Source organism: Cynocephalus volans, chromosome 3 (genome assembly GCF_027409185.1).
Source record: "Cynocephalus volans isolate mCynVol1 chromosome 3, mCynVol1.pri, whole genome shotgun sequence".
Lineage (NCBI taxonomy): Eukaryota > Metazoa > Chordata > Mammalia > Dermoptera > Cynocephalidae > Cynocephalus > Cynocephalus volans.
In genome coordinates, this window is record NC_084462.1 from 84,425,742 (window position 1) to 84,450,494 (window position 24,753).

Consider the following 24,753-nt stretch of genomic DNA (forward strand, 5'->3'; position numbering starts at 1 on the left):
TATTAGACAAAAGTAAGCAGATATTTTATTTAAAAATTTGAACCAAGTTATCTTCTAAGAAGTCCTTGAAGAAAACACCCCCTTAGAACCATCTTGTACTTCTCTGAGTTTTCATACTTTGTATGACTCTTGTGCACGTGTGCATGTAATAAAATTTGTTATGCTCTTTCCCCTGTTAATAATATGTCTATTATCAGTTTGTTTTATAGACTCAAATTATAGAACATTCAGCAGAAAATTTAAACTTCCCTACAAGGGAGGAAATATGTTCTTACTGATTTTACATTTTACCATTGTGACACATTTTCCTCTATATTCATGCATCTATCAGTCATGCTGTCCTGTAACAAAACACAGTCAATTAGGGAAATGATTCTCAAAATAAATTGTCACATAAATGTCCTGCACTTTAGCTTGTTCTTGTTTGCTTATTTATTTCCAGCTAAAAACCTTCCAATCATCTTCAAAATCAGACTTTTAAAAATTGTCCCTAGATGTGCTTCAAAATTAAAAGCATAGGTGTGTACGGTTTCCTTAGTCAGTCATTCAATAAGCCACTTAAAATTTTCTAAAACATTTGAAGTTAATACAGTGACTTTTTTAGGCAAAAAGGTTATATTGGTTTTTGATGCCTTTTTGTGGATTATCTCTGTAAGCCAGTTCCCAGGTCAGGGTGAGGGTGGGTGGGGATGGGAGAAAATAGTTGACTAATGTTTTCATGGGTCTACAGAAAAAGTTCTTTCACCCACTGCTAAATTTGACTTGCTTTAAAAAAATTAAATAACAAAAAAAGTGCTTTCAATTGACTGTTTTCCATGGAACTGAGTTGTTGCTGTGACATTAGTTTAGGATCATTCCTTTAGAAATACATTTAAAAGGAAAGTCTTATCCATCCTTCCCATCCCGCAAATAGAAGGTATCTTCATGTAGATTTTAGTAAAATGGATATGTTCTAGCATGGTGGTAATCACTGATAAGGTTCTCCAACTAATTTCTCCTGCTGTTGTTCCATGTTCCTAAAGCAACTTTCAGATTACAGATTTTCTTTTCATATAGATGTCCTCCTAGGAGAGAACAAGCTGAAACATTTTCAAGTCTGTTTGAAATGCTTATTTATTCATTTTTATTAATTTAAAGAAACTATTTTTTGTTCCCTGAGGTGTCCTCACAGCCTGCTGTAGTGTCTGGCATATAATAGTTTTGAATATGTATTTGTTAAATACATATCTATCTTAGTTTATAGATCGATCTCTCATGTATCTGCACACAACAAACCAATCACCTGTCTACATCGACACATTGGACTTCTCAGTTATGCTAAACATGTGGCCAGCCTCTGGGGATCACACTTCTTCTGTCTTGTTCTTGTAACTGCAAATATTTTGACTTTTTCTATAAAATCCATTTTCTTTTTTTAATTCCAAGCATTTTATTTTTATATGGTTCTTCAAAATCTCTTTGGAGAGAAAAAGTTTGCTTTCACATTTAAATAATCTTAATGCATTGTGTCAAACAGCCCTGAAATTCTTAATTTTTGGTTTCAGGCATTATATCATCTAGCGATAACTCATATAAAACAGAAGTAGTATGAATATCAAAAATATGCCCTGATGAAGAAACTGAGACATGAAGAGGCTAAATAGATCACCCAAGGCCACAAGTCTAAGCAGTAGAGCTGGAATTTGGACTCAGGGGTTTTGATATCAGAAATCATGTTCTTGACCATAGGTTTTAAAGATGAGTAGTTGATGATTATAAATAGCTTATTAAGGTAATGCTGTTAGATAGGTCATTGGGCACTGGGAATACAAAGATGAAACTTACAGTCTGCTGGGGAAGATAGGTCAAACAGATGTCATATTATGTGCCAAATAAACTCAGCATAATAAGCACACTAGTGGTGACATGTCAGACTATTATGAGAAGAGGCAACAGAAACACCTAAGCCAGTTAGGGGAAGTCAGAAAGGCTTTCTGAAGAGAAGATCAGCTGAGCTGGAGCTAGCCATGAGGAGGGGAGATAGGGCAAGTGAAATACCTTCCAGACAGGTAAAGATAATGCCGGCAAAGGCATCAGAGAGTTTAGTATGCTGAATCATAGCATGCAAGGTGGAGATGATGTTAGGGCTCAGACCTCGGAGGGCCTTTGGATAATAGCAGAGTTTGGACTTAATTCCAGTAGTGAATGGGGGAGCCAGTCACGAATTATAAATAGGACAGTCACATAAGCATGGATATATTTTGAACAGTCCCAGAGGTAATTTGGAAATGGATTTGAAGGTCTATTAGTCAAAATAAGCCAGGTCGTGCTATGGTAACAAATAAATCTCCAAATCTCAGCAAGTTGATGCAATAAAGAATTATTTCTTAAACATCCAAAGTTGGAAGCAGGCTGCGCAGCCCGTCTCCATCTGGTAGCTGTACCATCTGACCATCTGGAATCTGTGTCCTTCCAGGTTACTGCCGCAGATGAGAGAGCTGGAGGGTGTATTACAAGGTGGTTTTTTGGGTTGGGACTAGAGGTGGCTTTCACTAATTCTTCCCATATCTCATCATCCCCATCCCTGCCACATGACCCAGTATAACTGCAAGAGTTGTTAGGCAAGCACCGAGAGTGTACCAGTCTTGTTTATAATAGGTCGAATACACCTATAAATTTTTATTGTATTGTGTGAGAAAACAATAATTGTATACTTATTTATTCCATTCATTCAACAAATGATTTTTTGAACATCTACTAGGTACTGTCCTAAGTCATAAGCACAGTCACTGCCATGAATACCAGGGGTATAGCATTTGCTCATATGTACAAGAGGGAGAGAATTAAGAATAAGGGGGGGTGGAAAGTGTAACATGGGCCAGATTGCATGGGGTTTTGCAGGTCACTGTAAGGACTTTGAATTTGACTTAAATGAAGGGCCTTTAGAAAATTCTGTGCAGACGAGTGAAATGATCTGACTTACTGGCCAATAGGATCACTCTAGCTGCTCTGATGAGAACAGATGTAGGTGGAAGGGTGGAAACACTGAGCTCTACTGGGAAGTTCTGTAGTAACCCAAGTGAGCAATGACGGCAGGTGGGACCAGGCTAGAGACACAGAGCTGGTGAAAAGTGGTCAGATCGTGGGTGTATTTTGAAGTTAAGGTATTTAATTTTAAAGGTAAAATCATCAGAATTTGAAGATAGATCAGACGTGTGGCATGAGACAAAAAGGCCTTACCTTGAGCTACCAGGAGAATGGAGTATAGTCAACGGAGGGGAGATGAGCCTTTAACATTTGAATTATTTCTAGATGGCTTCAGAAGGGCTCTAGGGAATATCAGTCTCCTAAACTACTCGCATCCTATGGGTGAGTCTTGCAGAATTTCAAATGATAACAATGTTAATGGAATTCTTTTTCTTTTTTAGATTTAAAGCTTAGCTCCAAACATTCCCTACATTAATAAGATTTCATATAAAATCTGCAGATCTATCTACCTGAAAAGAAAACTAATTAGTAAGCAAATTATGTAAATATCTTTTTGGAAAGCTAAGTCAGAAAATATTAAGATTTATTTTGACGTGACACTATTCATTTACTTTTTGTTAGAGCATGTTTTCTTTATAGGATCTGACTATGAGGATCTCTTATAGAAATAAACAACTTAATTTGTTTATTATCATTACTATTTATGTGTTAGAAAGACACTAAGTAAGGTATGTCACTTGGTGTGAATTGCAGACCAGGAGGTGACAAAGATTCTCTGGCCAAACTTTGGTCAGACTCTTCTGAGCTCTCTTTTTAACTAGGTCTCAACTTTTGGGCTTCCGTTTAGTTTCTACATTGTCCAATTTTAGCAAGAATCCTGCTAAGTCATTTTAACTGGAATACCTCATCCTCAATATTTGATCACACTTTGATATCTGATCAAGTTCCCTTCCTCTATCATCTCCCAGTTGGTATCTGATCACCCTGGTCTGCCTTCAGCAAGATTCCTGTTAGATTGGTTTAGCCAGAATCCCCTTTATCTTTAATTGACCTCTTAGTAATTTCCATTCAGTGATATCTGCCCTCTCCTATAACCACTCCCTGATCCCACCTCAGCTCCTTGGCTATACATTCCTACTTTTCCTTGTGGCAACAGGAGTTAAGCCCAGTTTCTTTCTCGTATTATATATCTCCATTATGGTAGCCCCCTGTGTAATTATCACTATAGTCCTCCTTGAATAGTCTTACTGCTCTTTAACAAGTGTCATGAATAATTTTTTCTTTAACGAGGTCCATATTTGAGCTGAATTTTAATGAAGCCCGGGATTTCAGGAAGAGAATTTTAGGCATATAGAACAGGATATATAAATGCACGGATGTGAAAGAGAATGGTCGATTCATGGAAATTAAAGAATTTAGTGCTCATAAGAGCAGACCAGTTTGGTCTGGGTTGTAAGGAGTAGAAATTGAGACTAGTAAAGTCTAGTAAGATTGATTATGAGGTTATACCTGAGTACTTTATGTGGTATAATAAAAAGATTTGATTTTATCCTTTTGGTAAAACAAAGAAAATGATGTTGAAAATGTAGAAGAATTGAAAAAGCCTTGTGAGAGGAAGACAGAGAGCACAGACAAAGGGAAGCCATTAAGAAGCCACCCATTGGAGGAGGACAAGGGAAAGTGAATTTAATCCCTAGAAATCTCAGAGAACCAAGTTTCTAAACTGGAACATATCTAGCAGAGTTGATAAGCTAAAATTGGGAACAAGTATGTGGTTATATATTGTTTTTCTGATAAAATGCCAAACTCCAGTTTAATTTTTTTCTCTTATTAGGCAAAGGAATCAGTGCGAAAGATATAATACTATAGGAAACCTAGTTTGAAACCCATCTTGGAGGAGTCTCACTTACCTCGTCCAACATCTGCTTTCTAGAGTTTGTCCCATCTAAGTCACTAGAGAGTCCCGTGGGTAATTGCACAGTTCTCAATATCTAATAGAGCACTGCATTCCTCAGGGAACAGGACAGGCAATAGACACATTTTGAGAAGCCATCCCCAAACACTAATTTTATAGATGTAACAGCAATATGCAAATTAGTATGTGCATTAGCCAACTTCAATACAACAAAAAGACAATACAACATAAAGAGGGAAGCAATATATGAAATCCACATAGCCAAGAAAGGATTAGTATCCAGCATATCTTTTAGAATTTTCTACAAATTAATAAGTAAAAGACAGCCAGGCCAAGAGAAAAATTGGCAAAGAATTAGTCAAATCTCAGAAGGTAAAACTCAAGTGTTCATTGAGTATACGTGAAATTGCTCAGACTCATCAATATTGGAACAGTGTTCATCTCTAACAGAGAAGAAAGGGAGAGGGATGGAATTTGGAAGACGTACAAAGTAAAATGCCATCTTATATGTAACATGTAATGTTTTTAAACAATAAAGAACACAGACATATTACTAAATGTTAACATGTGGTTATCTGGGTGGTAAGTATATGTATGTTTGATTTACCTTCTCTCTTTTCTTTCAGATTTTTGAAATATTTCTTAGTGATAAATTAACATATATAACAATTTTACCGTCCTGTTCTTCCATCTATCACTTTTATTAGGTAAACTAATAAGGGAGGTAAGATGGTAAGGGAGGCAGTGTAAGTTAGGGGAAGTCTGAGGAACAGGAGTGGAATACTAATGTCTAGTCCCAAATTTGCCACCTACCCACTGTATGACCTTGAGAAAATCACCTAAAACTTGAACAATAATATTTGTCTTTATGACTTAAAGTTACTGTTAAGAGTGAATTAGTTCATGTATATGCAAGTGATGTGAAGACAAGATATGGAAATTATTAAATCTGTGTGAAATTAAATGAGCATATTTTCCCATTTACTGTCATTCTAAGCTTACTGAAACAGACAGAAAAGTAGGCACACATCTTTTCTTACCGGGTCTGTTAGCTGGTAATAGAGTTCATGGCAATTGTCAAAAATATACTTGTAGGTAGAATCCAGGCAAGCCCTGACACAGTCCTTCACCACCATGCTGGCCTTTGGGGGGCTTTGCAGTTCCAGAACCTGACAGACAAATTATTTTCTTAAACACAACAACAGAATATTGTAATCCAATATAAACAACCTAAATGATATTTAATAACTGCTTTTAGCTGATTTTTTATGTTTAGGAAATATCTTAGAATGTGGTTTTAAATATGTAAATATCTATTTTAACTTCCTGATATAACAGCTTATTGGAAATGATCATGGTTGTAAACATTCCAATAGAAACACTTAAAGTAACTAGTTATGGCATCATTTATTCATTCATTCCATTTCATTCCATCATTCAACAAATATTTATAACTTACTACACGTATATGCCAAATAATTGTGATACTACAGTGAACAAAAGAAACAAAATTTCCTTTCCTCTTTGGCTTAAATTCTGGTAGATAATAAACAAAACAAATAAGTAAAATATATTACATAATGATGCATGTGGAAAAGAAAAATAAAGTGGAGGAGGGGACATAGGAAATGTTTTAGTGGAACAGAATTAATACAGAGGATAGCAACAGCAGATGAAGTCAGAGAAGTAACAGGACGGGAACAGGGGAAAAATCACATATAAGCCATTGCAAGAACTTCAGCATTGAGCAAAATGGAAAGGAATTGGACAGTTTGGACAGAAGAGCAAAAGGACCTACCTTAACTATCTCTTAAAAGACTCCCTTATGCTGTCTTAAGGTGGGCTAATAAAGAAGTAGAAAGACCAGTTATAAGAATATCGTAAAAATTTAGTCATGAAGATAATGCTTAGACCAAGGTGGTAGAACTAGAAGTTGTTTGAATAAATCATCTTCTGGTTAATTTTGGAAGGAAGAGCTAACAGGATTTGATGACGAATTGGATGGTTGGTGTGAGAGAAAGAGAGGAGTCAAGCTGACCCTAAGACTCTAGCAGAGCACCTGGTACGATGGAAATGGCCTCAACTCAAACAGGAAAGACTGTGACTGGGAGACCAGGAATTCAGTATGGGACAGTTTAAGGCTGAGAGGCTCTATTAGGCATAAAAGTATATTTTATATAGACATTTGGATAAACAAGTCTGGAGTAGTGGAGAAGTCCTGATTAGAGACATAAATTTCAAAATTATCACCTCATAGGAGAATTTAAAGAAAGAACAGTGGATGAGTATGGGCAGAGAAGAGAAGCGTCCACGAAATAAACACTATGAAATTCTAACCCTATGACATCAGGCAAATGAGAAAGAACAAAGCAGTAGACAGCAGAAAAAGCAGCCAACGAGACAGGAAGAAAATCAAACAAGAGGGGTGCCCTAGAAATCTAAGGAGGAAAGGGTTTCCTGGAGGAAGGAGTAATGAAATGCATTAAATCTGCTGAGCACTGTAGGGTGAGGATCCATAACTGACTTAGCAAAGTGATGGTCATTGGTGAGTTTGACAAGATTATTTTTGGTGATGCAATGGGTAAAAATCTAATTGAAGTGGGTTCAAAAAATAAAGGTTGATTTGAAGATTTAATATTTTTAAAATGTCAATTCTCTCCAGATTGATCTACAGATTTAATGAAATCTCAATCAAAATTTCATCAAGAACTAAAATCACCTAAAAAAAAAAGAAGAATTTTGAAAAAGAAGAAAAGGTGGAGGATGCACAATCTCTGATTTGAAGATTTGCTATAAGGCTGTGATCATGAAGACAGTATCACAGTGGTGGCAGTATAGACAATTGAAAAGTATGGAAAGTTCAGAAATAGACCCAAATCTGTATGGAGAATTGATTTTTCTCCAATGGTACAAAGGCAATTCAATAGTGAAAAAAAATATTTTTTGATAAATAGAGTTGGAACTACTGAATGTAAACATGCAAATAATTATCCTTGACTATATTTCAAACCTTATTACCAAAAACACAAAAACCTAAAACAAAAATAACAAAAAAAATTCCCTACTCTAAGTGAAGCATAAGCCTAAATATGTCATATAAAATAAAATGTTTAGAAGAAAAGTTTAAAAGAAACATAGAAAAAATTCTGTGAATCTGGTTTAGCCAAGAGAATTATCCTTAAATGGAAAAATTGATGAAGGAGATCAAAATTAAAAACTTTTGCTGTGCAAAAGATGCTCTTATGAGAATGAAAAGGTGAGGCACAAACAAGAAGAAGATATTAACGAATCATGTATCTGACAAGAGACTTGAATCAGAATGCAAAAAGAACTCTCAAAACTGGGCAATATTGTGTTCTTGAAAAATGCTGAGTGTACATTTTAAATGCACCACAAAAATGATAACTTTGTGAGGTAACACATACACTAATTAGCTACATTTAGCCATTTTGCAATGTATATATATATATATTTCAAAATGTAGTGTTGTACACAATAAATACATAAAATTTTATCTGTCAATTTAAGAAAAATTAAAAACAATAAGATAACAAGCTAATGAAAATGGGTTAAAAATTTCAACATAGTCTTCACTAAAGATATGCAGATAGCAAATCAGCCCCCCAAAAGATGCTCCTCATTACCAATTTTTAGAGAAATAAAATTAGGACCACAGTAAGACGTGAGTTCACTCTTGTTACAAAAATAGATAGGGATATACCAAGAGCTTCACTAAGAGATACAGAACAACTGGAACTCTCATACAATGCTGCTGGAGATTTTACCCAAGGAAAGAGAAAACATGTTTACACCATAAACCTGTATGTGCATATTTATAACAGTTTTATTTGTAACAATCTCAAACTGGAAACAACCCAAATGTGTCAGTTAGTGAGTGGAGGAACAGCCTGTAGTATGTACATAGCAAAGAATTATTACTCAGCAATAAAAAGAGGTGTACTCTTGATACACTCCACAACATGAATGAATCTCCAACGTGTTATGCTATATAATGTATTATTTCATTTACATGATGCTCTGGAAAAGACAAACCTATAGGCAGATAACAGATTAGTGGTCAGGGGGTGGGAGAGGGGTTGACTAGCTCAAGAGAATTTTGTAGGCTTATGAAACTTTTCTGTATGTTATTGCGGTGGTGGTTACACAACTGTACATTTGTCAAAACTAACAGAATTGTACAATAAAAAGAGTGATTTTTACTCTCTGTAAAGAGGGGGAAAAAAGATAATGGGAAGAGGGAATTTGTCCAAAAGATAATGGGAGGAAAGAAATTAGAAAGAAAACATAGAGATGACTATGTGGAGGAGTTTCGCTATTTGCTAAACGGGGGTAGTAGCTATAAAAGCGGAGTCAAGCAGCGTTTTTAAGACTGGGAAGTTAGAGGCATGTTTGGTGATGGGAAATATCCAGTAGATAGGTGGAAACTGATAATTCAGGAGAGTGGGGAGGGATGGCTGGGCCAGTGTTTTAGTGTACAAGAGGAGATGAAATCAACTGCACAAGTGGAAGAGATGGTCTTTTCTAGGAGAGTAGATGGCTCATTAATAGTAATAAAAAAGAAGGAAGATTATGTGGACACAGGTGCAGGTAAGTTGCTAGATGGGGTGGATCGTGGGATATGTGGTCAGAGCTTGAGGACTCTCTCCTCTCTTTGCTCCAATTTTTTCAGTGCAATAGGAAGCAAAGTCATCAGCTGTTAGTGCGGGTTGGGGAGGCAGAGCTGCAAGTTTGAGGAGATGGTGTGTTCCAAGCGCTGCAAGGCTTGTGACTGAAGCGTGGCAGATGTGCAGCTCTGTGCTGTCACTACCTACCCCATTCTTCACCCCTCAATGTCATTGGCAGATGTCACTTGTCAATCTGAGTCAACTTTCCTGCTGAGCCATGGTCAGGTCTCACTCTCATTCTATGCATACTGTCCTAGCAGCTAGTACTAGTAGATCAGAATGGGGATAAATTCTGTTTATCCTATGCACCCAATTTAGACTGATTTTAAACCAAATGAATTTTAATTAACTAATCTAAATTATCATTGATATAGTATGGTTATGTTTTCTGTCTCTCTTATATTATAAAATACTATTTTTAGTGTTTTTAGTGAAAAAAATTACTTATTTCTTTTTTGTTTTTTTCATGTTCAAGAACTTTCTGAATAAGTATCATAATACTTTTTTTCGAAGAGCAAAAATATTTAGCCCTTAGCCTAGCAAGTAGTTTTTGGAAACTACTTGCATTGCTGGCCAAAATTATGACCATAGAGAACTTGCTATTAAAGCTAGAAGAGGTATATCTAAAAAGAAATGCCTGGATAGCTTGGTATACAATAGCCCATTATACAAATGAATCAGGTGATCACATATATGCCTGTGTATACATTGCCAGGGCTGAAAACGGAAGTTGTCACAACGGGGACAAAGTCAGCAAAATATCCGAGTTAAAATTAAAATGAGAAGTGAAATCCATTTCCATTCAACATACTTTGGGACTTTTTTAAAAGTGCCATGTCCACTTTCTAGAGAGCTTTGTTTAAAATGGACTTAATTTAAAACTAAATTTGAGCCAAATGTATCAGACTGTCTTAAGTGTCTAGGATAATTCTTCCTTCAATACACCTTATATTAGAAGATTCATTTAGATCAGGTGAAGACAGCAAAACTTAATCACTGGAGTTGAACAATACTGATCAAGGGAAGGGAAAAACAAGACTGTACCAGGAAATGAATGTGATCTATGTCACACCAAGAGAGTAACAGAAATAAAGTGAGATACCTTCATCCTAAAAAAGGTGATGCTTGTTAGCAGGTCAACAGTTGACTTGAGGTCTTGCAGTCTTTCGGTATTGCTGGCAGGAAAGTTTTCCTGGTTAATTAGGAAAAAGAAAATGGATAAAGCTGTCAGCATTAAACCTCCAGTGGGAAAATAAACTAAAACTAGTTTTCTGTGAAAGAAGATGGAAAGTAAACTGCATAGAACTTTAAAAAATCCCTTAAGTGTTTAAAAAATATTTTTATCACAGAACATTATGAGAAATAAACAGTTTGGAAATATTCTCTTCTTAGTCTTAGAAAGCCATACATTTTTATTTATCCCCACAATGGAATAAAAACATGCAAAACAATATCATTATTTCAATGTTATTGTGTAATTAATCCTTGTCCATAGATAGTTTTGCTACTAGAGGAAGGGAAGGCAACATATATTTGAAAATATTTTTACAATTTTGTCAAAATAAGCACATTTTTTCCCCAAAAATTCTCTTGGGAATTGTACACATGCTTTAGTTACTTTTAGTTGCAAACAAACTTTTAAAGGTATTCCTTCTGCCCTTTGGTTCATTCCCCACTCGCTTATTGCTATCATCTGGGGTCACCTCCCAAATAAACTATGTGCACTGGGAAATAAGTGAATAGATTAAATAAATAAATAAATATATGTGAAAAAGAAAAAAAGATTTTACTGTATAGTCTCTCCTGAAGTACTGCAGATTTCAACAAAAAGTTTCGTTTAGTGAGATTTGGTGACAACCATCATTTAAAAATACAGATGTTCACAATTTTTAGGGAAAGGAAAGGTATAATTATGAAAATGTTGAAGTAAGAAACAATTTTAACATTGAGAAATTGAACATGCTCATGTTAGCATGCTTTCAAATTGGCTTTCTAATGAGTTGTCAGGAAAACCACAGCCAACTTCTAGATATTCGTGAAGTCGAGCAGAGTTGGGGGTGCCTCACTGATGGTGAATGAGGTGGCCTCAAGGCCCTTCCTGCCGCCAAATATCTTTTTTAATGGCTGGTATGGAAGTTCTTGTTTCATGTTGGCTCCAGTTCCAACAATAAATGTGAGTTTGACAAAATTTGTTAATATAATTTCCACAAATATGAAATGAATGCAGGAGAGATACACATGTGCAAATAAGAGGAGATGTTCAGGATAAATTGTTAAAGAATGAATATAGTTATGACTATAGATTTTTTGTAACTAAAATGTGTAAACCAAAATACTTTGCAACTAAAATTATATGTGTGTATATTTATGCACATAATATGTGAACATATCTGCATGTTTGTATAGGTGTTTCACCTGGGGGTGAAATATAGAATTGCTGACAATGAACTCTGGACAGCTTTGAAAGAGCACATTGTACTGATCAAAGAGGAGAAAATTAACCAGTAAATCCCAGTAGGCATCTCAGATGCTGGGGAAATATCAGCAGAGTACTTCAGCAACAAGGGGTGAACTTTCAAAAAGAGGACTAGGTCACATGTCTACTTCATAGATTAGTTGAGGTTCACTAAATCTGATGACTATTAAAAAAATTATAAAATTAAAGCTCTACACCACACACACGCGCTTGCGCGCACACACACGAACACTGTAGACTTATGTCAGGCAAATACCTAAATAACGAAGATGTGCTGGATGACTTCTAGTATGACAGGACCCGAAATCAGTATTTTTCCTTTTCCACTACAAAGTGAGTAATTTTTACAATATGACAAAAAATCATCTGGACCAAACACAAGAATTTACCTTTAGGCAAATAATTTTGTACATACCCTATACTTTGACAGGTCAATCCTTAAAGAGTTATGCAACTGGTCCAGTAGTTTTATGAATTTTTCTCTCTGTACAAAGCAAACACAAAATAGAAGAGTGGGAGTAAATGGTCATGCTAAATGTAGTCCTCACAACAATTCTATGAGTTATTGTCCCCATATTGCAGAAAGAAAGTATCAGAAATGTCAATGACTTGTCCAAGATCATAGAGCTAGTATGTGGCATACTAGTGGTTCAAATTCAGGTCTCTTTGACACCAAATCCATGCTCTTTCCAATAAGTCACACTGCCTCTCTATGATGAATGAGAAATGTATCATTGAGAGAAAGTTGCATTCTGTGGAAAGAGCTCAGACAAATGGATTACCACTATTCTCTATGTGTAATGATTCACAGCAATATAGTGCATCAGCAAGAGAACATGCAAACCACCCCTTTTTCTACTGCTGCACACCACACTACTCCAGAAAATAAAGGTTTTTAAACTTCTCCCACCTATGGAAGTGGGAACAATTGTTGTTTTTGTCAAAAATAATTTTCAGAAAGCATTTTCCTTTTGGAAGCAAATATGGACTTTATAATCCTAAAGGATCAAATGCTTTCAAAGTATGTTTATAATTTAGTGCTAAAAATTGTATAAAAATCAGGCCAAAAAATTGCTGCTGCTTCCTTTTAATGCTGTATCAGTGTTGGACGGTCCTCTTCACAGAAATATTTGAAGATTGTAGGGAAAAAAAAGAGTTCTAAGTATAAGGTTGAAGTTGTGTGGATTAAATACAAACAAGGAAAAAAACATCAAAGTCATACACGCAAACCCTGTTGGTAGACATGCCACTAATCTGAGTCTCAGTTTTCTCATCAAAAAAAAAAAAAAAAAAAAGAAAATGGGGATGAAAGGTGGTGGTAGTAGACAAGATTAAATGATGGAAGAGGTCTCTGCCTACATTAATATGCTGTAAACACCAAATTGGAATTTGAAAAACATTGAAAAAAATAGAAATTTTTCCCAAGAGTTTCACATAGGAGGTGGATTTATGGGTATATAACTCTTATCCCTTGAAGTCACCGATCTTGATGAAGTGAGTTGAATATTAACAGTAGTTGATGAGTTGTTCGTAAGTTGAAACTCCTATTTTCTGAGTAAACTGCCTTCCTCAGATTTACATGTCAGTGAACAAAGCTTGAGTACCTCCTCTGTGTTAACCCCTGCGGAGGTTATAAAGGAGTAGAAGAAATGAACCATGCCTTCTAGAAGTTTGCAATCTTGGTAGGCAGGTAAAGCCTCTCTATCCCAACAAAGCTACTGGAAAATGCTGTTGAATGTCATAGATGTTTCTCTGCCACTCTCCACCATATATTCCCAGGAGAGGAAGCAACCTATGCTGTCCTTTATTAACTTCCCAACTCCCATCCATGTGGGTCGGTGGCTCTCACTCAAAATGAAAAAATAAAAGAGCCACTATAATAACCGGTTGAGGCCACAGTAAAGTTAATCACTCAGATGATTGTAAAAAACAGTATGATTCATCATGTCTCTGGATGCTTTATCTGATGTCTGTGATTGGTACAAATCATCAAGTCAGCTGAAGTGACTCTGATCAACTATGCTATGGCCCAAATCACTGGTCTTCCTATACCCACTGAGGCAAACTGTGCTGGTTGTCTGCCCAATGTCCATTCTTCCACTGTCCCTTACTAATAGAACCTCATTTGCCAAATGTGCCCAATATGAAATGCTTATCCTCCCAGACCTCTTTTCCTCCAGGGATGGCCCTGTAGCATGGTTTTGGCCAAGGAGATGTATGTAGAATAGTATAAAAGAGATGAACTCTGCTACATATTACCAACAAATTATTATTTGGGAAGATAAGAATGCTCAGAGTGCTTGGCAGATAGTGTTCCTTATATTAGTGTTTGCTATAGAATTCTTTGATAAGTACACCTTTCAGGCTTTCTTCCTTTTGCTCTTTGTGCTTCTCCCCTTTTCTGACCTTAAACTTAGGTGCTAAAAGATAGAGTTGCCTTATTTCATTTCCATAAGATGAAAAGTTAAAGAAATGGTGTATTAGTCCATTTCTGTTGCTTATAACAAAATACATGAAACTAGGTGATTTATAAAGAAAACAAAACTTATTGCTTACTGTTTCTAAGACTGGGAAGTCCAAAGTGCATCTGGTGGTGGTGACAGTGATCCTGTGGTTTCACATTGCAAGATGGTGGAAGCAGAGGGAGCAGAGAGACTCTTTGAGCTCCCCTTTTAAAGCCCTCCAAACCATGCCCATGACCACCATTTTTAATCCATTCACTATGGTGTGGGTGTGGTCCTACAATCCAACCACCTCTTCAAGGCCCCACCTTTCAATTACCATAATAGGATTTCTCACCTTCTTAACAGTCACAATGGGCTTAAAAGTTTCTAATACATGAAACTTGGGGGACACAATTCAAGCTTCGGTGAGCTTTGGGGGGACATAATTCAATCCACTACAAATGGTAAGGATGATGGAGCTGGAAGCTAGAAGGAAATCCCACATCCCACACCACACCCTGTCTGCAAAAATGTACATCCTGAGCAGGTGCAGTATCCCTGAATTCTTTATCCCTGGACTTAGGTTACATGGGGATAAAAAAAAAAAATTCTTATTTAGTTGTTTATTTCATTGAGTTTCTGTTTTAGGCAGCTGAACAGAATTCTGACTAACGCAGATCACACATTCGATCTCCCTACCTGGTCTTCAGCGACCAGCTGGAAAATTTACATTCAAGGAAAATAGAAACTGTAGAGACAACTGCCGGCTAGTTGTCACTGAATCCCAAACAATATCAGATGATGGGAAATTAAACGCGTGTTGCTGATTGTATTTTCATAGAGATTCTTTAAGCAGCAGGACAGCTTGAAATTTAATTTTATTTACCATATTTCTATTTAACTGGAGTGAGACTGCCTTTGCAAGAGCAGAGGAGGCCTGTTGCCTGCAGGGTGTGATATGAAGAATAACAAAAGACTGGGTGATTAAAAAATGTTTCCCCCGAGGGGCCCATGACAATATCTGAAACGTTATCAGTTTTTTTGTATTTGGTAAAGGCCACATATGTCCTGTAGGAGGGAAATCAATAATAATGATGCTAAGAATTATCGGTTATGAAAAAATTAGGTTTAATTAGTTGATCAGAATAATTACACCAGGGGTCAGCAAATCATGTGTAAAGGGCTAGAGAGCAAATATTTTTGACTTTGCAGGGGCTGTCATATATAAATATTCAACTCTGACACTGCAACACAATAGCTGCCACAGATAATATGTAAACAAATGGGCTTGGTTGTTTTCCAATGACACTTTATTTATGAACACTGAAATTTGATTTTCATATAATTTTTTTGTGTCACAAAACAATAGTCTTTTTTGATTTTTTTGCAGCATTTAAAAATGTGAAAACCATTGTGGATTTGTCCCATGGGCAGAAGGGAGATTTTGAGTCAGGGAGTATGACAGTTGCTGCCCCACAAGTGCACTCCCAGGAAGTTTTCCTCAGGATCCTGGGAACTGTGGAAGGAAAAGCTGTTGCAAGGAAGGGGTACAAAAACCTCTGCATTATCCTTAGCTTCTCTTTTTAATTCCTCTTTTCTCACTGTCTCGACCCAACAGCAGGGGTGAATTTAACCAGAAACTAATAATGCTTAAGCTTTGGGAGTTCTCACCTGCTTTAGCATCCTTGAGAGGAGTCCTAGCCGTGTATTCATGTGATCTTAGGTTTTTGTAAAATTTGCAGGAATAAGATAAAAATTATTCTGACCCGGACTAGCAAATTGTAACCTTCTTTTCCTGCCCCCCAAACAGCAATTTATTGAGAAAGACACATTTTAAATAGAAGTAGTGCATAGGCTTTTTTGATAATTTTTTGATAATTAAGTTAATGTTAATCGTATGAACATATTGGAAATATACTTACATTTCTTGATGATCTGAGATTAATACTGATACCAACAAAGACACCATAAAATATAAAATGCAACTATAATGAAAATCTCAATCAGAAACTAATTAATACATTTGATCAATTCAAAGCGTATTTTGAGTCCCTTCACAGGAAAACTTGAAAAGCACCCCATGTTCTAGTTCACTGGCCCAGACAGTCTTAAGGTCCCTTCAGCCTGACTTTATAGTCTTCTTCCTCATTCAAGGTCCTGGCCTCCCTTTTCTTAGAACATTTTCCTTTGAAAACTTGTAATTGTAAATTCTTTCTCTGCCCCTTTGATATGTAAATCTTTTGGAAAGACTCTAGACAGTTTTATAATCCAGAAACATCTTCCTGAAAGACTTGGGAGCCATCCCTTTGAAATGTAATCATCAAGGAGAGAGAAGCAAACATGAGATGGGGTCTCATTTCCAGCTTATTGGCTTATTTGTGCTGCTAAAAGTTAGGGAGACATTGGATTTCCAGTCTCTTCTTTACAAGCTTTGTGGTTTTGAAAAGACAGTTGCACTGACGATAGAGGCAATCTCCTGGTTTCTTACTTTCCTGATTGTAAGAAAGCTTACAGTTTCTCTTGCAAATCAGTTTCACTATGATATTGTAATAAATATTTTGGAGGGACTCACCTCCAGCCCTTCAGATAGTATTATAAGCATCCAATTCCCCGTGTTAAATCTCTTTCTACTTAAAGTTGCTAAGATGGCTTCTTTTACTACAACTGAACCAAATCTTATACGCATTGTATCTTTCCCCTCAACAACATTTCCTACAAAGTGATTTTCTAAATCAGAAATTCTATCAGATTATACCCCATGCCTTAAGAATAAAGTCCAAATATCTTAGTGAGCATCAAAGGCCCTCTACAATCTAATGCCAAACTGGTGACCCAGATACCTTTTAGATTTCCCTCTTTTATACTATCTACCCTACTCAGTAGGTAGGCTACTTTAGACACACTTTTTTGGAACTTATTTAGTGTTTTGTTCCCCAATCTTTACTCAAATATCTTTCTAAGCCTACAATATTTTTTCTTTTCCTTTTGGACTTTGAAAATGATGTTTATTCCTAAAAGTCCTAATCCTTTGTTAAGCTTCCACAAGTCCTTGAAGAGAATCAATCATTTGTTTCTCTCTAATCTCATAGCACTTGTAAGTATAAACTTTGGCACTTACCACATTTTGAGAGTGATTTATGGTTATTTTTACACATGTTTATGTGATTATTCCATTAGAATCTAAGCAACAGAGAGTAAATTATATCATTTATCTTTCAGTACTTCCATTACCTGCATAGTAGCTTACATAAAGTATCACATAAATATGTACTGAAGGAACAAGAGGACAAATAAAAGAACATATGTAATGGTAAAGGACTATTTATTAGCATGTTTGTTTTTGCCTAGCACTGACTATGTTAAAGAAGATGTATATGCCCAGCAAAAACGAAACAAAACATAGAGCTAGATAACATCAGTTTTACCAATAATTTGTTTGATATTTGTGTCTTAACAAAACAAAGTTCCTCATAGACATCTTCAACATTAAAATATTGACCCCCTATCTCATAGAGTTTTCTTCCTTTTCAACCCTTAATCTGCCCATAAGTGTATTCAATACTCATGGAGACATTTTATCCAGTATCTATTTAATCTCAACTTTAAACAGCGTTTATATTCAGTGGTGTGCTGGTAAACTGACACTCTGGAAGTAAAAAGCCTTGATTTTTAGCATTTGCCAATTTCCATGATGTAAACACTCAATGATATGTCCAATTTCATGGATGACTGTGTTTAACAATCAGCTTGCAAAATTCCTGAAAATTTAGCAATCAATTCTCATGAGCAGGTATGAAGTAACTGTAGTATATCACTATTTTATTTTCAACTTTTATTGATCTACTCTCAGAGCTACATTTTGGACCTGAGGCTTTCCCTTTGAAATGTTAACTCAATGTAGGATGTTCCTACCACATTTTTCTGCCCCTGTCTCTGTCTTCCTTCCTTTTAGACAACCATAGAAAAGATTAAGGAAAAGGGTATAGCTCCCCCAACTTTTCACTCCTATATCAAAAGCTTAGCAAGGACTCTCACACTTTTCCTAAAATTTCAAAGCAGAACTTGTCCTTTCTCATTCTAAAGAATAGTCTGTCCTTCTGTCCTCCTTGACTGCAATTCCTTCTTCCCCATCTGGGGTACTGGCACATCATTTAGTCTCCCATCTGATAAATTTGCAAACACACTAATGCAACCAGCTCCTTTCCTAATAGTCTGTAAACATGTTCAAATATATCTTATTAAATAATAAAAAAATCCCTACCTAACCAGAGAGTAAAAATAAAATCTTGGGCTGGCCGTCTAGGTCAGTTGGTTAGAGTGCAGCCTTATAACATTAAGGTCACACGTTTGGATCCTGTACCAAGCCAGTCATCAAAAAATAAACAAATAAAAAATAAAAACTCTTTTTACATGGCAAAACCGCATTCTTGCCCAATTTCTCTTTTTCCCTTCTAAGTTCCTTGAAAAAATAGTCTATTCCCTCACCCACTTTTACTGTTTCTTTTCAGATTTTTATTAAAAAAATAATACAAATTTAATGTAGAAAAGCTTCATATTTTAATATAAAGATGAATATGAAACAGAACCAACAAAATACCAGAATATCAGCTGTAATACCACCACGTGGCTGCATCATTGGTATTTTAGCACATTTCCTTCCAGCCTTATTTCTAAACCTGTGTGTGTGTGTGTGTGTGTGTGTATCTGCTTTTAATGTTGTATTAGATTATATGCAGAGAATTGTAGCATTTTTCCCATTTATCATTATATCATGGACATTGCTCAATTAATATAAACTCTTTTTTAAAAATTTGATTTTAATGTTTACATTATATTTCAGTGAATAAATACATCCTAATTTATACAACTGTTCACCTATTCCATTCACTGAACAACCCCATGAAATGAAGCTTCAACCCCAACGATGTCCCTGAACAATGACCCTCTATTTGCTACATCCTGTGGTCTCATTCCTTTCCCCATCGTACTTGAACTTTCTGTGACAGTTGACAATGCTAACACACTTCCCTTTTCCCAAAATAGTTTACCACGCCTATATCACATTTTTATTATCACTTTTATGTAATTTCTTTAACCATTTTTCTCAGTGAACTTTGCTTGCCTCTCTTCTCTGCACCTAAAGGTTCTGTCCTTTGTACCTTATTCTTGGATTTTTCACCCACACCACAACTTGAAATAACATTTACACACAAAAAAATCTGAACATGTAAAAGTAATGTTTTTCTTTTCTTAAAGATTTATTTGTTTTACAGTTGTCATAGGTAAGAAAGTTTTTTCCACTGTTTCATCTTTTGGAGACTCAGAATGTCTAGTTACACCTTTGAGAAAGATAAAGAAGAGATCATATAATTGTCACTGGGTCCCACGTGACAGAATCACCTTCAGTAGTCAGGTGAATAAAAACTCGGGACTCCAAAGTGGAGGTAGGAGATATTTTACTCAGATATATTTGACTCAGTAAATAGCATTCTTTTTAATAGTTAGAGAAAAATATAGTCAATTTTACATACCAAATCACCGATTTATCAAGATGTAGTTTGAAGAAACATTTTTGACCTTAAACTACGTTATTTGATTACAAAATGTTTGTTATAACCACGTTGCCACTGAATCACTGAAATATATTGAAATCAACCTGCTTTCTCTTCCTTGGGCCAGCATGGAGTAAAGGAAAATGTTATCTCATTTTCCTCCAGGTAGCTTTTATGATGGATATTAATCATATAAACACATTTTCTTTCTCACAGAGAGAAAGACTCACGTTCCACAAGGTTGGCTTTTTTCCCCATAATGTACACAGGCAGAATATTAGAAGCAAAACAATTTTACAACACAGAATGCTTTATGTTACAGGTAAAATCCCAAGACGATGAGTACTGTTACCAAGATGGGATTTTTATAACAAAACAGTTGTATGATCTAGTATTTGGTCATAACAGTATTTTGTTGAACTGGCTAGGGAACGTTCTCTGGTCCTCGCCACAGCAAGAGTCAATTTACCTAACAAAAGTAGTTGAGGGTGTTCTGGTTTTACTGCAAGTAGGGCAAGAGAAACAAAATCCTCATATGTTATATAATTTCGGCACTTTCAGCTTTTACAAACTGGCTAACCATCTTTCATTTCATTCGATCTTCATTTTGAATTTGAGAAACATGTTAGAGAGAGAATTAGTATCTTCACTGAGCGGATTGAGAAATTGAGGTTTGGATGACTAAACTGACTTGCCAAATTTGAATAAAAATTCAGTTCCTCCCCTTTTATGATTTTAATTGCTATTTTATGTTATTAAATAGCAATTCTTTTTTTTTTTTTTTTGATTCATTTCAACTCACCTCATGTACCTCGTATGCACTCTCTCTTTTAGATGAAAAGGACAGAAAAAGTAAGCACAGCAGCATGTATTTTTCCTACTGGCTTCTCACTTTTTTTTTTTTGCTGTGTTTCAGTTGTTTCTATTCTGTGACACATAGCCCCCAAAATTTGATTTATAACAACATACTCAAAAACAAAAATCTATTCATGAACTAAATTGAAAAAATAGTAAAATAACAATAATAATAATAACTATGGTGTCATGAAAATCAATTTCCTACAATGGATTTTAGATAAAAAAAAAAAAGAATAAAAATATTTGTGTCACCGGGTTATTGAGCAGCACTGCCTACCCACTTGCTCTGGCCAGAAACCTGGGGATCTTTCTAGACACCTTTCTTCTTCTCTCACTGTCCATGTCCCCAGAGACACTAAGTGCTGTTGATTTTATACCCTGAAAATCTCCAGAATCTATCCTTTCTTCTTCTTCTCTGTTAATTCTGTCTTAGTTTAGACTCTTACCACTTTACTGAGATTACTCTTAATTTACATCCCATTTCCAGTCTTGCCAATTTCAATTTTATTGCACTGGTAGAAAATAAGTTCCAGTGTTGGATGCAACAGACAAATTCCGGAGGCTCCTTAGTATCTCTGCATTTCTACTTTTCAATGTGCTCTTGATGCCTTTGAATACTTCAGGTGGAAAGCCTTAATTAGGTACAGATAGTTCTCTTAGGCTCTTTGTACACCTATCATTTCTTACTTAGAGGATGTGCTATTATCCATCAGCACCTGTAGACACCAACAGGAAGTGTAAATGTGTACTAAAAAGCTCTAGAGAGGGCAGCTACGCTCACACTCATATATAAAAATGGTGACTCTGAAATGGTGAGTCCCAAATTTTCATACACAGAAAACTCCCTATAAAATCCCAGAATTCTCTTACAAAATGTATGTGTTCCCCCTAGGAAAAAAATCATTACAAATATGGATTTTCAATATAGTGAACATTTCTATTGACTGTCAAATGAAGTTATTTCACTGAAAATGTTTCAAATGAACTTTGAATTGTCACTCCTTATACTGAGATATTCCCTAACATGTCCCTTCTACAATAAGATTTCAAGAATATCTTGAGTCCCAAACCCCTTGAAAATGTAACTCCCATAAGCTACTAGGAATTTTAAAATTCAAAACATTATACTTACACCGAAGTTGGTAGCAGCAAATCTATCTGAGGCAGAAACTTGCACATTTGTTGAAACTGAAGTGTGAGCATAGAAAGCATTTATGTTAGCCAGCAAGGTGCTCATGACAGCAGGAACACCAGGGCACATGTATTTAGAAGACAAACATGAAAAGTGCCTGCAAGACAAAAAACATAAAGTGCTTTTTAAAACAGAAACTAATTAATTCACCTAAGAGCATATCTTCTAACGTCAGCAATTAAGTAATTCCTTAGCTACATCTATGAAAAGGAGAGAAAATTCCAACAATCTCTAATGGAAAGAGAAAACAATTTCAGTCTTTTGAAAATTTCTCATTCACAAATGTGAAGTGGATTAATTAGAATGTGATTTAGCCAGGGATGTGCACAATTCCTTTAAACTGTGAGTGTTGTGTGCACACACCAAAAGTGCAATTTCCGGTGGAATGTAGCACTGCTGGAAAGCAATGGCAGAGGAATCCCCCTCTCCCCAACATTGTTGCCACTTATTTCAGTTCCTGAAATGACATATTCCAACCAAAATGCTATTTTGTATGTGTATTCTGGCATTGATAAAATAGCAAGAGGACCTCCTCTCCCTGCACATTGATTGAACTTAACATCTAACTTGAGTCCAGTTTGTGAGCTTTGTTCAGAGAGGAATATCTTCCACAAGCAATTACATTTTCTAAGCACTTTGTTACACATAGGATTTAATTAGGCAAACAGATGAATAGGGAAGACACATTGAACTATTTCCAGCTTCATGCTTAATGACCGTTTCCTGTAAACTTTGCATAATAGTATCACTTATAGCCATCAGAAGCATCACGTGTTCAATTCTGCTACTTCTCTTAAGAAAATCTGTTTTATTTGAACTGCAACAAAAGACTTGAAAATTGAAAGCCCAGTTTATGATAAGATTGAAAGATAAAATACGCACAGAGGAAAGAAATTTTCAGTGTATAATCTGATCTGATTTTGCTTTAATAGCTTAGTAATTTATCCTCCTACTTGGCATCTCTGAATTTTGTATTATTACACATAAACGTAGAGTGCATATACATAAATAAATGCCCTGAGTGGTACCCCCCAAATAAATGGGTAGTAGTCCTGAAAATTGTGAATTTTCTTAGATCTCAGCCAGGCTAGCTTTCTCCCTAGCTTGTCATACTGATTAATGAAAGTAGGTTAACATTTTTAAATGTGGATCTTTAAGAATTATAACAATTTATGCCATGAGAGTTACATATTTCATATAATTTAACTCTGAAATCAGATTATCAGTGAATGCTTCTTTAAGGTAAATAATACATATTTTGACTTTATTATACACTAAACTAATTATAATTAGTCAATACCTAATAAGAATACCAAAAATGATATAATGATATGGTGTAGGAGATGGAAAAAATGAAAAAATACATTCTTAGGAGGAAAAGAAATGTAGAAACATCATAGGCAATTGTCAAAATAAACTGCAACAATTCCTTGAACTTGTTAAGACAAGTGAACAGATATGATGTTGATGGGGGTAGGGGGGAGAGGGAGGTTGGAAAGAGGAATTGGTAATGGGACATGAAAATCAAGTGCATTGTATATTGATAAATTAAAATTTAAAAAAATAAAAAGTAAAAATAAATAAATAAAAATAAACTTCTAAGAAACATAAAGACTAGAAGTTTATTATATTGAACTTACATTGTTTATTTAAAGAGATACTGGAGGCCAACAAAATGAATAATCTTGTTTTTGGTTTTAAAAAAGAATTGGTGCCCCCATAATGCAGCCATGTTGCTTGGTCTTTACTTCTTTAGCTGGTATCCTGCAATTTTTGGTGCCTGATTAAGGAAGCTGCAACAGCTTAGTGAATACTAAAATCATAAATAATGGAGAAAAATAGGACTATTCCACTTAAGGCATATGCAGTGAGAATTTTGTAATTGAAATAGATTTATGTTAAAAATGACAAAATTATTTTTTGGATATGACCTCAAAAGCAGGGGCAACAAAAGCAAAAACAAACAAATGGGATTATAACAAACTAAAAATCTTCTGCCCAGCAAGGAAAATAATCAATAGAGTGAAGAGACAACCTGCAGAATGAGAGAAAATATTTGCAAACTATACATCTGATAAGGGGTTAATATCCAAAATATATAAGAAACTCAAACAACATAATGATGAAAAAAATGATAATCCAATTAAAAAACGGAGCAAGGAGCTGTATTTCTCAAAAGAAGACATAACAAATGGCCAACAGGTACATGAAAAAATGCTCAACATCACTAATCAGCAGTGAAATGCAAATTAAAACCACAAGGAGATATCAATTCAGTCCAGTTAGAATTATTATTGTCAAAAAGTTAAAGGATAACTAGTGTTGGTGAGGATGCGAAGAGAAGGGAACACTTTTGCACGGTTGGTGGGAATGTAAATTAGGACAGCCATTATGGAAAACCGTATGGAGGCTACTCAAAAAATTAAAAATACAACTACCATATGATTCAGCAATCTCACTACTGTTTATACATCCAAAGGAAATAAAATCAATATGTCAAATAGCTATCTGCCCTCCCAGTGTTTATTGTAGCATTATTCATAATGGCGAAAATGTGGAATTAACCAAAGTGTTCATCAACAGATGAATGGATAAAGAAAATGTGGTATATATACACAGTGGAATACTATTTAGCCACAAAAAAAGAAAGAAATCCTGTCATTT

The 24,753-nt window shown here is 35.4% G+C and overlaps 1 protein-coding gene across 2 annotated transcripts in view; it reads right to left on the reverse strand.

The window, feature by feature from the left end:
* The window catches only part of UNC13C (unc-13 homolog C), a 568,114-nt gene that overhangs the window by 279,118 nt on the left and 264,243 nt on the right, over nucleotides 1-24,753 (reverse strand). For both annotated transcript variants that reach the window (XM_063089570.1, XM_063089569.1), the window contains 4 exons: nucleotides 22,030-22,186; nucleotides 12,459-12,527; nucleotides 10,670-10,759; nucleotides 5,923-6,051 (listed from right to left, as the gene is read on the reverse strand). In XM_063089570.1, the coding sequence (XP_062945640.1) occupies nucleotides 5,923-6,051; nucleotides 10,670-10,759; nucleotides 12,459-12,527; nucleotides 22,030-22,186 (445 nt within the window). The remainder of the gene's footprint in view (nucleotides 1-5,922; nucleotides 6,052-10,669; nucleotides 10,760-12,458; nucleotides 12,528-22,029; nucleotides 22,187-24,753) is intronic.